Source organism: Aquila chrysaetos, chromosome 17 (assembly GCF_900496995.4).
Source record: "Aquila chrysaetos chrysaetos chromosome 17, bAquChr1.4, whole genome shotgun sequence".
Classification (NCBI taxonomy): Eukaryota; Metazoa; Chordata; class Aves; order Accipitriformes; family Accipitridae; genus Aquila; species Aquila chrysaetos.
Window position 1 is genome coordinate 11,982,908 of NC_044020.1, and position 14,714 is coordinate 11,997,621.

The following is a 14,714-nucleotide window of genomic DNA, read 5'->3' on the forward strand; positions in this document are numbered from 1 at the left end:
CCCCGCCGCCTCCCTTCCCGGACCTCGCCCGGTCCTCTCGGGAGGGCCCCCGGGCGCCGAGGGTGGCGGTGACCCCGCTGACCTGGCCGGGCCCCGGAGGCGGCGGCTCTCCGCACCGTGCCGCCAGGAAGCCTCCCTCCCGCCGGCGGCCCTGCGCAGAGCAGGGGGCAGCGCCGCCCCGGAGACCCCCCTCCCCAGCCGCGGCGGAGGCGGCGGGGCCGCGCCCGGCGCAGACAAGGGTTAACACCAGCGAGCGGAGCCGAGCGGAGCCGAGCCGAGCGGAGCGGAGCGCGCCGCGCCGCCCCTCGCACGGCGGCCCCGCAGCGCCGCCGCCCGGCCCCGCCGCCGCCCCCCGCCTCCTCCCCTCGGCCCCGCCGCCGCCGCCGCTGCCCCCGCCTCGGCCTCGGCCCGCCGCCGCGCACATGGCCCCGGCCCCGGCCCCGGCCCCGGTAAGTCCGCCGGGGGAAGCGCGGCTCCTCCGCGCCCGCCGCAACAATAAGCGGGGCGGGGGCGGAGGGGGCCGGGCCGGGCCGGGCGAGCGGAGCCCCGCGAAGTAACGGGCCGGGAGCGCGGGGGCTCTCCCGAGGCGGCCGCCGCGGTGGGAAGCGACGTGACATTGTCGAGGCGCCCGGGGAAGCCGGGCCGCGGCGGGGGGAGCGGGGCGGGCGGGGGCCCCGCGGGGTTGCGGCGCCCGGTCGGAGCCGGCCGCCGGGCAGGCGGCGGGGGACGGCGCCCGGGCGGCGGGTCGTGTGCGGGCGCTGCGGGGGCGAGCGGCTGAAGCCCCCGCTGCCCGCCCCGTCCCGGTGGGAGGGCAGCCGAAGGGTGGCCCAGGGACCGCGGCGCGGGGCGGTTGCATCGCGGAGGGCCTGGCCGGAGCCGTCCGATGACGAAAGCCCTAGAGTTTGGCTCGCTGAGGCCAAATCTGGCAACCCCACGTGTGTACCAACCCACACGTGGGCTGCCAGCCAGGAGCCGAGGGCGGCGATGGCAAGCAAGGCTGCTGCAAGAAATGCCCCGGCGGTGCCCCGCTGCTGGGGCTGGAGGAGCTGTCATTGCCCAGGCAGCTGGAGGGGACACGAAGCCCTGGTGCCCCAGGCAGGGATCTGGCAGCTTTGGGCTCTTTCTAGGGAGAAGAGAATGAGCTGGTGTGGCAGGGCGAGAGGCCAGGTCAGCCTGCGTTTTGTTAGGGATCCCACCCGGTAAGGACTACGCACTGGGCGGCCCTCCATGAAAGCGAGCAAGCAAGCAGTCTTGTTCAAGGGCTTGCACATTTCCCTTGCGTGACCTCTCTTCGGCCTGGGGAAGGATTACGCTTCCCAGGACAAATGGCGGACCTGTAATTTTGAGATGGATAGAGACAGAGCCTATATTTCACTCAGCTGTGTTTGTGTCACTTAGGCAGCGTAAAGGGAACAGACATCCCCGACCCTCTCCACGGGGATCTGCTTGCTGTGGTGCATCCTTGAGGAGAGCTGCCTTTGGCCCCTTTCTCCTCATGGCCCTAGGTGGAATAGATTACAAGAAGGCCTGCGGGGGGAGAGGTGAATAGGGGATTCTCACTTTAACAGTGGTCTCCTGAAAGCTGAAACCAACCACTGGAGTTTAGAGTAAGTTTGAGGTAGCTCCAAACTCATTCTGAGTGGAGATGCAGAAAACCAGACCTGGTTCCTGAAGAGTTCCCGCTCTGCTTTTAGCAGCAAGTGCTGGCTCCAGGTGGCTTCACACGGTTTTACTTACAGGTATGTCCAGTGTTTATAAAAGGAACAGCACTCAGCCAAAGTTCCCATAAATCAGACTGATTTTCTGCGAGGCAAGAGGAGGTTCTTTCTTAATAGGAATTTTTACCCTGTGTGTTTCATAGCATCATTTCAGAAGTAGATGACAACATGTGCAAACACGAATACAAGGAGACAGCTAGACCAGCAGTTCCCTTGCAGGGTAAGGCTTTCCTGCATTTAGAGAGCACCCCTTGTGTATATATGTATGTATATTCACACATATACTTCTAAAGAAGATTCTTCTCTTAATGCTTCTGAGCAGAAACACCTATATTTGATGAAGAAAGGCCAGCGTTCTCCCATGACATTTGTTGAAAAACACAACAAACCCCATCTCTCTGCCCAGGACAGAGCTAGTTGTGGTGGCACAACCACAAGCAGGAAAAACGGAATTGTTTTTCCATCTTGCCTTGTTCAAGCATGGCCGTCTCCCAAATTGAACAATAGCGAGCGAACAGTTTTTGTGGGAGAGGACAGTATCTCTTCAATACAGTTATTTCCAAGAGGATAACATCTTTCTGTTTGAATCCTGAGCAATACCATTTCACGTGCCTGGGTTTTCGTATGCGCTTAGAAAAGGTGGCTTTCCCCTTGTTTCCCACACCGTTGGCCTGAGGAAGCACTGTTGACCTTGACGATGCCTCAGGCCTAGGAAGGAGGACTCCTCTTGTTTCCGTCTTCCCGTACATCCCCTCTGAGACAGCATATCTGACTTGACACCATGTAGAAGAGCCACAATGGCTGATCCTCCTTTGCTGCTCACTTCTCTCTTCTGTGCCCTGTATCAGTGCTGGTTGCCCACTGAGACACTCGCATTGTTCAGGGCCACCAGCAGCTTCAGGGCGGCAGCCTGCAACTCTTCCTCCCACGCTGCCTTCCCTGTGCTCAACAACTGCTGAAGTGTCTGCAGTGAACTCTGCACGTGGGTATCTTGTAGCCTCAGGAGGAGATCCTGGATGTCACTGGTGGGCAGCTGTCCTTGCTGCTGGCCACTGGCTGTCACCTCCATGGCATGTGGGTCAGAAGGATTTAGCTGCATGCTCCTCGACCATGGTGTGCCCTCAGGTAAGGAAGTGGGGATCACTGCTACTTCTGTGTCAGGGCTGGAGCGGCCTGGCTGGGTGGTTGTGGGAGACATGGGGAAAAGGGGCTGGGGACCGAAGATGCTGGATGACATGGTGTCACTGCTCATGGTCATGACATTGAAGGCTCGTGTGCTGCCCAGCTTGGCTCTGCTCTCTCCTGGGCATGCAGTCCTCTGTGGAGGAGAAAACGTACCTCTGTAGAGGCGGTGGGATTCAGGAGCAGGCACTTAGCCACCCCCCTGGTCTGTGGGGTTAGCACTCACTGCACAATCGCATCTTTCCCACTCCCTACAAAGATGAGCCCAAGAAAGGAAAGAAACCTTCTTCTCCTTTCCTTGTCAAGTCTCCCTATAAGTCTCTTCTTGTGACTCCCAGTTGTCTTTACTTTCTTTCTCTTCTAGCCTGCATGAATCACCCTTTCTCCTGCAGTAACTTAGATTGTCTCAACTTGGTTGGGAATGAGAGCTGGAGATGAGGGCTGAGGTGGTCCTCAAAGGTTCATTTTCTTGAGGAATACCTTCCTCAAAGTCTCCTTTTTGGCTGCAGGTGCCATCTGTGTAAGCTAGTCAGCTTGGTGCGAGTGCCCCTGGAAGGTGGGCTGCCCGTGGCTCCCTTCTATCTTCCCTGTCTTTTAGCCTCCTGTTTTCCCACTTCCTCATTTTCAGGGCTCTCCCTTTTGCCTGTTACTTGTCCAGAGCACACCATGGTCTTCAGGAAACAGCTAAAGAACTCACCTTAATAAAATACTTTTTCCTAGTACAGCGATAAAAAGCAAAGGTGCAGAAGTCAGGGAAGAAAGGAGTTCCTGGCACTTCAGAGCATATAGGCCCTAGAAAGAGGCAAATAAAGACACAGACTCAGTGATAAACTCCAGTGCTGGGGTCCCACCAGCCCTCAGCAATAACCTCACTGTTGAATGACATCCCTCCATGAAAACCCCCATGCCATTTGGGTGCCTCCTTGAGCCTCAGTGAGAAACTGCACTGCTTCTTGGTCATCTCCATGACCCAAGGTGCAAGAGGAGGCTGGTCCCAGGGACACATTTGGATGCAATCAAGTGTGAGAGAGGATGCTCATGAGCAGATGTCTTCTCCTTACTGCAGCATCACTACCCAGCCCTCTCCCCCACCAGCTCATGAGTCTCTGTCCCCTCCCAGCGATCAGGTCCAGTGCTGTCTGTGCAGGACCCCCATCCATCTGCCTGCCCTTGGGAGTCACGGTCAGCTTTACCCTCAGGGATGACTCCGTGGTTTTCGTACTCGTCCAGTCTCCGGACCAGGGGATTCTGGCAGCCGTACAGTGCACGAAGAACGCAGGCAGTGCTGGCGCGGCGGGCGGTCCGGAGGGACCTGAAGAACTGGCGGTACTCCTGGTCGGAGAGTGGTGTTCCCAGTTGCTGCGCCTTCCCACCCTGAGGGCCAGCTGTGCAGCCCCAACCCAAGAGCACTGGTAAAAAATAAAATGCAGGTAGTCAGGGGGAGAAGGAAATGCTAACCATGGCACACTCAGAAGAGCTGGAGGGCTGAACCCAGATCTCTGTTGCCTTCTCTAGGTGCAGGATCCAGCGTGCGGGAAGTGCAGTAATGGGCTCAAGATGGGGGATCTAGACCTGGGGAAAACCTGCTCTGCCCATGTTGAAAGGGGTGTAGTATTTTGAGGACAGTACATAGCTGAGGGACCTTCACCAAAACTCTAGAGATTCCAATCTTGAACTGGAAGAAATGTCTTGGAAGTCATGGCTGAAACTGGGAATGTAGCTCTGCTGTCAGGGCTGGAGCAAGGAGACTGTTTCCTTTCAAGATTTTAGCCTCTGCAGATTCTCTTCCTCTGGGTAAGTGGGTCCAGACCCCTTGAGTTAATGGAGCATGCCCCAGTGGATGTCTGTATGCCCTTACAATGGTCCAAGCATTCAGTGAACCCTTATGCAAAACTTAAAGCCAGTTCTTCCCTGTAAAGAACATTATGAAAGCTTGTGAGATCAAACCTGTGGAGGTTAGATGCGCCCAAATAAAAGCCTCATGTGCATGTGCAATCTTAATTTCATGTCCTCTTGCATATGCTTTTTATACATTCCTTAAATTCACAGCAACCTACTCTCCTTTCCTAAAGACTTGGCAGCTCCTTCAGCGTAGAGACTGGACCTGCTGTGGCAGGGAATCGGTTTCCCAGGTTGGGCACTTACTATATTCAGGACATCTGCCTCATTTCCCACAGCCTAGAAGGTGTATGGAAGAACGAGTCAGGAAGATGCTGGGAGGGCAAGGGTAGTTTTGTGGATACTCTTCCAAGAAGTACGTTTTATTCCTGGCTACACCACAGAGGCTCCAGTGTGATGCTAGGCAAGTACCGGGTTTCTTAGTGTGTTATTAGTGGCATTTTCCTTACCTTGTGGGTTGCCGTTTATAGGAAGGCTGAGCTCTCTTGCAGTTTTGGAGTCTGCATGAGGTGTATTTTGAATGGCAAGTAAGTGCTACATTAGCATATGTACTCTGAGAAGACAGGGCTGAGATATCTCAAACTGAGATTCTGAAAGTAGTGGATATTTTTTACTTTAATCCCTCTCTGCCCTCATTTTGCCATTTGCAAAATCACTATAAACCAATTAATAGCTGTGAAGCTCTAAAACATAGAGTATGTAAAAAGTTCATGAGGAAATGAGTCATTTTGTCTATAGCAGAGTTCAAATGCGATCAATAAATAAATCAGAGAGTCAAGAACACTGAACAATAAGGGTGGCATAACATACTGAATAGCTGTTCATTAGAAAGGCAGCGTCCATACAGGGACTAAAGAAGCCAAAACCCATGTGAAAACACTGAAGCCGGATAATTAAAGAGCTGGGTTACTACGTCACTGCACAGGGGGAACAAATCTAAGGTTGCAAAATGACTGGGATTCAGGCATGCTCCAAGTTTGACTTTGCAACCTCTGCAATAGTCTCTTAACCTATGACATCTTTTTTTTTTTTTTTAATTTAGGTAAAAACAAACTTAAAACCTTCCTCATGGCGTATATCTTATCAACATCTATGCCATCTTATTAACCCCTATGTGTCTGTAGGTGCAGTAGGATCAAATAAAAACCACGTAACGTTCCCCCCGAGAGGACAGCAGAGTTTATCAAGGACTTGGTGAGGCAGGAGAGGACAGCACCACACTTTGCCAGGTGACTGTGTGGGGGTTTGCAGAAAGCAGGGGAACGAGGAGACTGGGGGATATGGGACCCTCCACAGTCAATGGCTAGGATGTGGCCAAGGCTGCCTGGCCTTTCTATCCATTTCTCCCAGCTATATCCCGTTCTGTTTGTCTCTAACCAAGGTCCTCTCTCAGACCTCTTTCTCCTGCCTCCCCTGTCGCTTCACCTGGCCAGCTCTTCCCTTCTGGCCTTGCGGGTCAAGTCCAGATCTCTGCCTTTGCCCTCGCGTCCAGTTTACGTGCCCAGCTGTCCCCGTCATCGCGTCTCCAGTCTCCACCTCTGCTCCAGCCTCTGCCCACTGCATCCAGCTCTGAGTCCTGCTCCCTGGCTCCTAGGTCACTCTCTGGCCCTCCTCGATGAATAAAATACCAGCTCCAATGGGTGAAGACGGGCAAAATTTTAAGCCCCCAAGGTCTTTGCCCCTGAGGCGTTCAAGGGTGCTCCCGTCTCTTCCTCTCGCCTCCAAACTGCCAAAGCTGAGGAGCGCTGGGGAGGGGTGAAAAGCAGCCAGGTCGGCCGCCCTTTCTCACAACCTGGCTTGAAGGAGAGATGTTTCCTACTCACCAGACAAAAGCAGACAAGCCCACGTGGCCGACATCGCACCGCGAGTAGTGCCCGTAACAGCCCGGGCCCCCTGCGCTCCGCCGCTTTGCCCGCCTGCCTGCGTCCTCCTTCTGCCCCGCCGGGTTTGCCCAGGAGAGCTGGGGGAGGCGGCCCGGCTGGTGGTGTCACAGAGGCCTCTGTTCCCACCGTTCCTCCCCCGCTGTCCCCCCGCTGTCCCCCGCTTCCTCCTGCCCTCGCCTCCCTCCGCCTCCCCTCCTGCCCTGCCGCCGGGCCTGCCCGCTGCCCGCTGCTGGGTTTGTGTCGGGGAAGGCAGCGGCGGCCGCCTGCGTGAGGTCGAGGTTGGACGCGGCCCAGCTCCTCCTCGCTGTGCCACCGCGTCCAAACTCAGAGAAAGCCCACACGGAAGATGTTTGCTTTCCCTCGGCTGACATCCATGGTAGCTTTCTGTTCTCCGTGCCTCTCCTGTCTTCCCGAGACTTGTGGTCTCAGTGGTGGCTCGCCTGCCCCTGGCCAGCCACGTCCTGCACGGGGCAGCCCCTTTGGGGCCGCTGTCTGTCCATTGTCACAGGAGCTCGGTGCGGCCCATCGCCTCCCCACGCTACAGGTCACCTCTCTCGTTCCTCAGTCGGCCTCGTAAGGACCAGGTTACCTCACCAGCCAGGACACTGCTTGGGGACTCGACTTTGTCCAAATGTGGCTGCTCTGGAGACCGGCACCTTGTCCCTGTCTGGTGCTCGGCTGTGTTTCAGGTTTCCCATCTTACTTAGGGACAGATCTTTACTACCTATCACACAACATGGTTTTCTGCCATATCCCACAACCTGCCTGGCTCTGCACAGCATCAGCTGTCTTCCTGCGTCTGCTTTCTGCCTTCTGTAGGTGCCCACCCACCATTTTAGGACGTATGTTGACCGTGTGCTTGCAGCAGCTCTCGAGCGGCAGCAGGAAGGGACTGAACCAGAAGGACGTTTCTCTCCTCCTAAAATCAGAAGGATGGTTCAGCAGGGTCAGGCTTACCCACAGAGCGGCACTGCCTCATAGGTGGATGGGGGTCGTATGGGGAGGGAGAACTTGGCTTCCCTGCCTCTTACCTGGGATCAGAGCCTGCAGCCGCTGCCTGCTGCCGGGAGGAGTGGAAGCACCCTCTCCCCAAGGGGTGATGCCCACTGAATCCACTGTGGAGGAGGCAGCAGGGAGCAGGAAGGACGTGACTCCAGGCTGAGGCAGAGCCAACAAAATGTCAGCTCTCCATTTTATAAGGGGCCTTCTTTTATCGTGGTGGTGTTATGCAGGTGGGGAAATCTTCCCCCTGTCCTCAGGAGGGCCTGGCAACCGGCGTCTATCACAATAACCTCCTCTGGTACACCACTGAGCAGCCAGTTCAGTTTGTTTCTCATTTTGAAAGGAAAAGATGCTGGTTTACATTTCTTTTTCTTACGAACACCCAGTCATGAGTAATTTTACACTTGCTGCTAGTGGCACGGTGGGAATCCATGTAACCAAAATGGTGCAACGCAATTGCAGAGCTGGCATTCACATGTGTAGTTTATAAGCATTTTCTTTCTGTAACCTGTATATTCCTAGGACATCACTGAGCCCTCAACATCTTAAAATGCCTCTGTACAAATACCACTGCACAAATGTAGTGCTAAAGCTAAATGGATGACGTAATTTTCTATCCCACAAACCCTGCTCCTGCACAGCATGCTTCTGCTCTGAAAAGAGATCCTTGAGAAGTGGGATTGCATGTTGCCTGACTAAATCATCTCAGTGTTCATGCATAAACAGGTGTGTGTGACTTGTTTTTTCTGCTCACTGCCAGCCCTGTAAGCTCCATCTGGAATGAGGTAGCCAAACTGCCATTTTTCTGGAGCACAGGACAGGAAATTCTGCCTTTGGACTGCTCCTATTGGTAATGTGTGAGCAGACCAAAATCTCTTATGTCACCCAGACCTGTGCATGCCTGGCTGAGCCACTGAGAGCAACCAAGCAAAATACTCCTTTTGTAAAGGCAGTAAACAGGATGCCAGACGGATGCAGAAAGCAGCCCAATTGTGAAGGCAGCATTTTTCCTCTGTCTGCAGAACAGAACTGCATTAACTAATGTTCTCATTTAATTCACTAGGAAGAAAGGTGATGATGGAGAGAAAATGGTTTCAGGAATCGGTATTTTTCTTATACAAAACTCAGTAGGAGGCGTTTTTGGTCTGGAAGTACAGCAGGAGGAACACCCAGACACTTGTGAGAAGGCAGCAAGCTGGCAGGCAGCTCTCTGCAGCATGTGTAGTTGACCCCATCTTTGCTACATGAGCTGGCCCTGGTTATTGGACCCGAGCAGCGGTGTCACAGTGTGTGTGGCAGAACAGACAGTGACCCTGACTCATGTTTCTGGGCATCATTTTCCTCTGGTCTAGGTTGTTTTTGTCTCCTAAATACTTATTCTCCTGTAATCTCACTCTACAGCACTGCTACTATGATGGATATTACATCTGTTTTCTTTCCTCTGATCGGGATCTGCAGTCCCTGACTTGGCTTTAACCTCCTGGATGGAGTGAAGAGAAACAGCTTTGTGGCCAGAAGCAGCTAAACACCGAGACAGTAGAGAGATTGCTCACAAGGTGAGAAATTGAATAGACCATGTCTGGGAAGGGAAGAGCTGAATGCTGAGCTGCGTGCTCTGCACTCATCCTGCCTCTTCTGCTCCCATACTATATAGATTCTGCTTGCAGGAAGATTTGTAGGCAGGGTATTGATAAAAGATGAGACACACTCCTGGGGTATCTAATACCCTTTCAAAAAGACCCTATCCAAAATGAAATAAAATCCTGTGTATTTTTCAGCAAAGACTATACTTAGAATGTTAGAAGGCATAACTAACCAAAGTGTGGCTTTTTCTTCCTTTCACGCTGACAGTATTTTTAATATTTTATTGGTCAGTTCGCTGCCTTGAGGTATGTGGCTTGGGCTAGTGCTATACCTTTATTTGTACTACAAATGTTTTTCAGCCGCGAGTGTTGTAAACAAAACGCTGGGAATCGGTATAACCAGTGTGGTCGTGTCTTCTAAAAACTGCAGATCACCTGAAACAAAACCTGAGGGGTTTGTCCTGCTGCATTCAACTTATATTCTGACCTGCTACATGTAAGAGGATGATTTTAACTCTGTAAGCAGTGCTATCCAGCTAATCGGCTTACCTCACTGTGGTGGGTTGACCCTGGCTGGGTGCCAGATGCCCACCAAAGCCGCTCTATCACTCCTCCTTCTCAGCTGGACAGGGGGGAGAAAATATAACAAAAGGCTCGTGGGTCAAGATAAGGACAGTTTAATAAAGTGAAAGCAAAGGTCGCGCGCGAAAGCAAAGAAAAACAAATGATATTATTCTCTACTTCCTATCGGCAGGCGATGTCTAGCCACTTTCTGGGAAGTAGGGCTTCAGTACGTGTGGTGGTTGCTCCAGAAGACAAAAATGCCCCCCCTTCCGTCTCCCTTTACTTAGCTTTTATATCTGAGCTGACGTCATATGGTATGGAATATCTGTTTGGTTAGTTTAGGTCAGCTGTCCTGGTTATGTCCCCTCCCAAGATCTTGCCCTGCCCCAGCCTGCCATTGAGGGGGGGCAAAAATGTTGGAGAGACAGCCTTGGTGCTGTGCCAGCGCTGCTCAGCAGTAGCCAAAACGCTGGTGTGTTATCAACACCTTTCTAGCTACTGATGCAGAGCACAGTTCTATGAGGGCTGCTATGGGGAGTATTAACTCCATCTCAGCCAGACCCAATACAATCTCCAATTCTTTCTGGGGTACCATGTCGCCATAAAATTTGCCTTTCGAGGCCTAAGATGGTGTTTCGGGCAGTGGCATGGTTTACAGGATATGTTTCTAGCCAACCAGTAGTTGCTTCCACCATCGTGAGTATGTAGCGCTTGCCTTGGCGTGTTCGTGGCAGTGGTCCAATGTAGTCAATTTGCCAGGCCTCGCCATATCGAAAACCCAGCCACCGCCCTCTGTTCCAGGGAGACTTTACTCTGGTGGCTTGTTTGATTGCAACACATGTTTCACATTCATGAGTGACCTGTGTGATGGCTTCCATGGTCAGGTCCACCCCTCGATCACGAGCCCACCTATAGGTTGCATCTCTCCCTAGATGTCCTGATGTCTCATGGGCCCATCGAGCTACAAATAGCTCACCCTTACGCTCCCAGTCCAGGTCCACCTGAGCTACTTCTATTTTGGCAGCCTTGTCTACCTGTTCATTATTTCGATGTTCTTCAGTGGCATGGCTTTTGGGCATGTGAGCATCTACATGACGTACCTTTAGAGTCATGTGTTCTACACGGGCAGCAATGTCGTGCCACAATGCTGCTGCCCAGATGGGTTTACCCCTGCGCTGCCAATTGGTCATCTTCCGCTGCTGTAGCCACCCCCATAGGGCATTAGCCACCATCCAGGAGTCAGTATAGAGGTAGAGTGCCGGCCACTTTTCTCGTTCAGCAATGTCTAGGGCTAGTTGGATGGCTTTCACTTCTGCAAACTGACTTGACTCGCCTTCTCCTTCAGTGGCCTCAACGACTTGTCGTGTGGGACTCCACACAGCAGCTTTCCACTTCCAATGGTTCCCTACCACTCCAGCATCCATTTCTGAGGTGTGTTCTCCATATGAGTATAACTAATGAAAAATCAGGAGCCTCTAAATGTTCTTTTCCATGCTTGATTAATAAAACAGTTTATCTTTCCACTCACTTGCCTATTTGTTCTGTAGACAAAATCTAGATACTATTTGCTGCAGAATATGTAGGGCTTTCTTTTTAACGGAAAGGGCTATGACTGGAAAGAAGAAAGAAAATAGTCTCCTTGGCAGAGGTGGATGTTCCTGTGGTGTTGGCTGCTTCCTTCCTTGATTAAGCATGGGAATGCTGGAAGAAGAGCAGTGATTCATAGGCAACAGGAAGAGAAGCAGCTACAGTGGGGGTTGTTGAGGAGAGTAGTGATGATGTTCCTCTAACCTCACTAGACATGGGAACTTTGAGGACAAGCAAGTGACAGGTTTTGTCCTTTAGGGCTGTAACTTTATGACAGAGGACCCTCTTTGCAATCTGTGCCACCGTGGCCACCCATCCTCAGGTCACACCCCTTTCCTGCGCTCCTCCTGAGGGTCTCCGTGCCGTCACTCTGCCCAGAGGAGACACCGAGGGGCTGGCTCCTGTGCTGTTAGCTAATGGTGGCTGATGTGCAGCAGGTCTCTGCGGTTGCCCTGTTTGGACTTCTCCCTCAGAGAAGTCGGGGCGGAGGGGGGGGGGGAGTTATTAATTGCTAGTTCCTGTGTTCACTCCAGCAGGTGACAGGACCATGGGCGACAGACAGAAGGGCAAGCTTCATCAGGAAAGTCCTGTGAGAGCTGAACGGCATCTGTTCCCCTCCAGAAAGTTCACGGAAGATACCCTCCAGGGCGCCGATCAAAGACGGGACTGCAAGCAGGAGCTGGAGACAGAAAGTGAGGTGGAGACATCTTTTGGAAAGAGGCGGGGAATGATAACTCCCTGTGGGATGGAAGTCTGGGAGTGCGAGGACAGTGATAGAGCCCACATCAGCAAGGTTATTCTTGCTGGGGACAAGCCAGACCCACCCATGTGTCGGAACGGTGCCATTTGGATTCAGCAGGTGGGAGAGAAAACCTATGAGTGTCCTGAGTGTGGGAAGAGCTTCAGCCGGAGCTCGTACCTGAGCCAGCACCAGAGGATCCACCTGGCAGAGAAACCCTTCAGCTGCTCCGAATGTGGGAAAAGTTTCACCCGTAACTCAGACCTGATCAAACACCAGCGGATCCACACCGGCGAGAAGCCCTACCAGTGCAACGAGTGTGAGAAGACCTTCAGCCAGAGGTCCAATGTGATCAGGCACCAGAGGACCCACACGGGAGAGAGACACTACCAGTGCAATGAATGCGGGAAGAGCTTCAGCCAGAACTCGCATCTCATCGTCCACCAGCGAAGCCACAAGGGTGAGAAACCCTTTAATTGCCCCCGGTGTGAGAAAAGCTTCAGCGACCGCTCCTCCCTGATCATACACCGGAGAGTCCACACCGGAGAGAAGCCCCACAAGTGCCAGGAGTGCGGGAAGCGTTTCCGGGACAGCTCGGCCATCATTCGGCATCAGAGGATCCACACGGGAGAGAAACCGTACGAGTGTACTGAGTGCGGGAAAACCTTCCGGCAGAGCTCCTCGCTGGTGACCCACATGCGAACGCACACAGGTGAGAAGCCCTACAAGTGCCCCGTGTGTGGGAAGGGCTTTAGCCAGAGCTCAGCGCTCACCACTCATCGCCGGATCCACGGGGGGAAGGCCTTGCCCGTGTACCACGGTGGCCTCCTGCCCAGCCCGTACCAGTGCACTGAGTGCGGCCGGAGGTGCAGCGACCGCTCCACTCTGGCCAAGCACCAGACCACGCACGCCGAGGAACGGCCCTACATCTGCGTGGAATGCGGGGACAGCTTCCGGCGGAGCTCGGCTCTCAACGTGCACCTGAGGATCCACCGCGGGGAGAGACCCTACAAGTGCGAGGAGTGCGGAAAAATGTTCAGGCACAGCTCAGCCCTCGGTGCCCACCTGAGGATCCACGCAGGAGCCAAGCCCTACCAGTGCGGCGAGTGTGGGAAAAGCTTCCGGAAAAGCTCGACGCTTAAAGTGCATTTGAAAATCCATGCGGCCAAGAAACCTTATAAATGTACTGTGGGTAGGAGAACGCTCACTTCCCGCTCACTCCTGCCATAGGGCTGGAGCAGATGTTCGGAGCAGGAAACAAAAGCAGTGTTTGGGGGGTACCTGAAAAAGGTGGGTGATGAGAACCACGGTGGGAAGAGACTGACGGGAGACACGGTAACTCTGGTGTCGGGGCTGGGTGCTTAACCCCAGCGGCACAAAAACCATTAGGAGGTCTGGAAGCAGGGAGTTAGTCCTAAGAGCTGAGTGCTGGTGGTTTAGGAAGAGTGCCGAGAACCTGAGGAACGAGCACCAGCTTCCAGGTAAGTCAGGGACTGTGAATATGCAGTAGAATAACAACTGGGAGAATCAGGCTTGTCAAATAACTTTACAGGTAAAGTGAAGATCAAAATAAAAAGTTCCAGGTTGGTTATGACTCAGAACTTTGGCCTGTTAGACACTGTAGTAGTCTTAGGAACACTCTTTTTATGACCTTCCCTTATTTTTCATGCAGGTAGTAAGTTTACCCAGTGTTTAACAAGGTGCTTCCAAATCTTTTGAGTCCAAGACTTTGGAGCTGAACTTCAGTCTGTTTGTCTTTTCTTCCTCTTTCCCAAATCTTAGATGGGACAATGAATTCCTACCTCTGTATGCAAAGCCTGAGTGACACGGTAGCAGAACTGTCGTGGCTGTTCCCAGAAAACATGGATGCGCAAGCATTTCCAGTTGGAATGCTGCCCTTTACTAGTCTGTGGCAGCTTCTCCCAAGTTTGTCCTTGCTGGTTTGAAATACCTTCCAACTTGGGACATCAACAAAACATGGGCAAAAACGCGGCCTTACCTTATTTAACCAAAAAAAAATATTCCCCCCTCCCCCCCGATGTCCTAGTCTGAACCGGTACACGACAGAAGTTCCTACTGGTGGTCAGAGACTGTTTGCAATTTTGTAGTCCTTTTTATGATAGAGTACTCTTCTTTAGCTCACTCTTGTTTGTAAAGTATTAACGTACAAAGTTCAGCGTTAACAGTTAGGAATTACTACATTTGCATTTATTACTATGCGAATGACTATGTATTACCTGAACCTCCTCTATATTGCCCTGTTTTACGACTAGCTATGTGTTTCCATCCCAAATAAACCCTTTTTTTCTCTGTGTAATCCAGTTTTCTGTCCTCGCGTCTGACGGGAGTGAAGTTGTAGTGAGGAGGGGTCAGCCCCACACCGAGTCTGGTGTGGCAGGGAGCCCGGGAAGGGCAGCCTGACCAGCAAGGGAGGACGGAGAGCAGCAGCAGCAGCAGCAGCGGCGGCGGCGGCGGCGGCGGCGGCGGCGAGGCTCGGCCTCCTCAGAGCCCGGGGCCGAAGCGCAGACCTCCACCGCCCGGCCCGACAGATCGGGGC

General features: G+C 53.2%; 2 protein-coding genes across 13 annotated transcripts; one reads left to right on the plus strand and one right to left on the minus strand.

Annotated features, from left to right (window-relative positions):
* The first annotated feature begins 406 nt into the window (after nt 1–406).
* Nucleotides 407–14,474, plus strand: LOC115352279 (zinc finger protein 501-like). 12 transcript variants are annotated; one of them, XM_030040152.2, is made up of 4 exons: nt 463–2,843; nt 4,021–6,028; nt 9,086–9,240; nt 11,952–14,474. In XM_030040152.2, exon 4 carries the CDS (start codon nt 11,966–11,968, stop codon nt 13,385–13,387), a length of 1,422 nt encoding a protein of 473 aa, XP_029896012.1. In that variant the 5' UTR covers nt 463–2,843; nt 4,021–6,028; nt 9,086–9,240; nt 11,952–11,965; the 3' UTR covers nt 13,388–14,474. The 12 variants fall into 12 exon arrangements, with proteins under 12 accessions (XP_029896022.1, XP_029896012.1, XP_029896021.1 ...); XM_030040153.2 differs by lacking the exon at nt 463–2,843 and having other exon boundaries at nt 2,922–4,694; nt 5,078–6,028; XM_030040156.2 differs by lacking the exon at nt 463–2,843 and having other exon boundaries at nt 2,922–4,694; nt 5,924–6,028.
* LOC121232418 (acrosin-binding protein-like) lies at nt 2,563–6,656 on the minus strand. Its single transcript, XM_041118208.1, has 4 exons — nt 6,623–6,656; nt 4,094–4,309; nt 3,598–3,692; nt 2,563–3,036 (listed from the first exon to the last, which is right to left on the minus strand). The coding sequence occupies exons 1-4, from the start codon at nt 6,654–6,656 to the stop codon at nt 2,563–2,565; spliced, it is 819 nt and encodes a 272-aa protein (XP_040974142.1).
* Nucleotides 14,475–14,714: the final 240 nt, after the last annotated feature.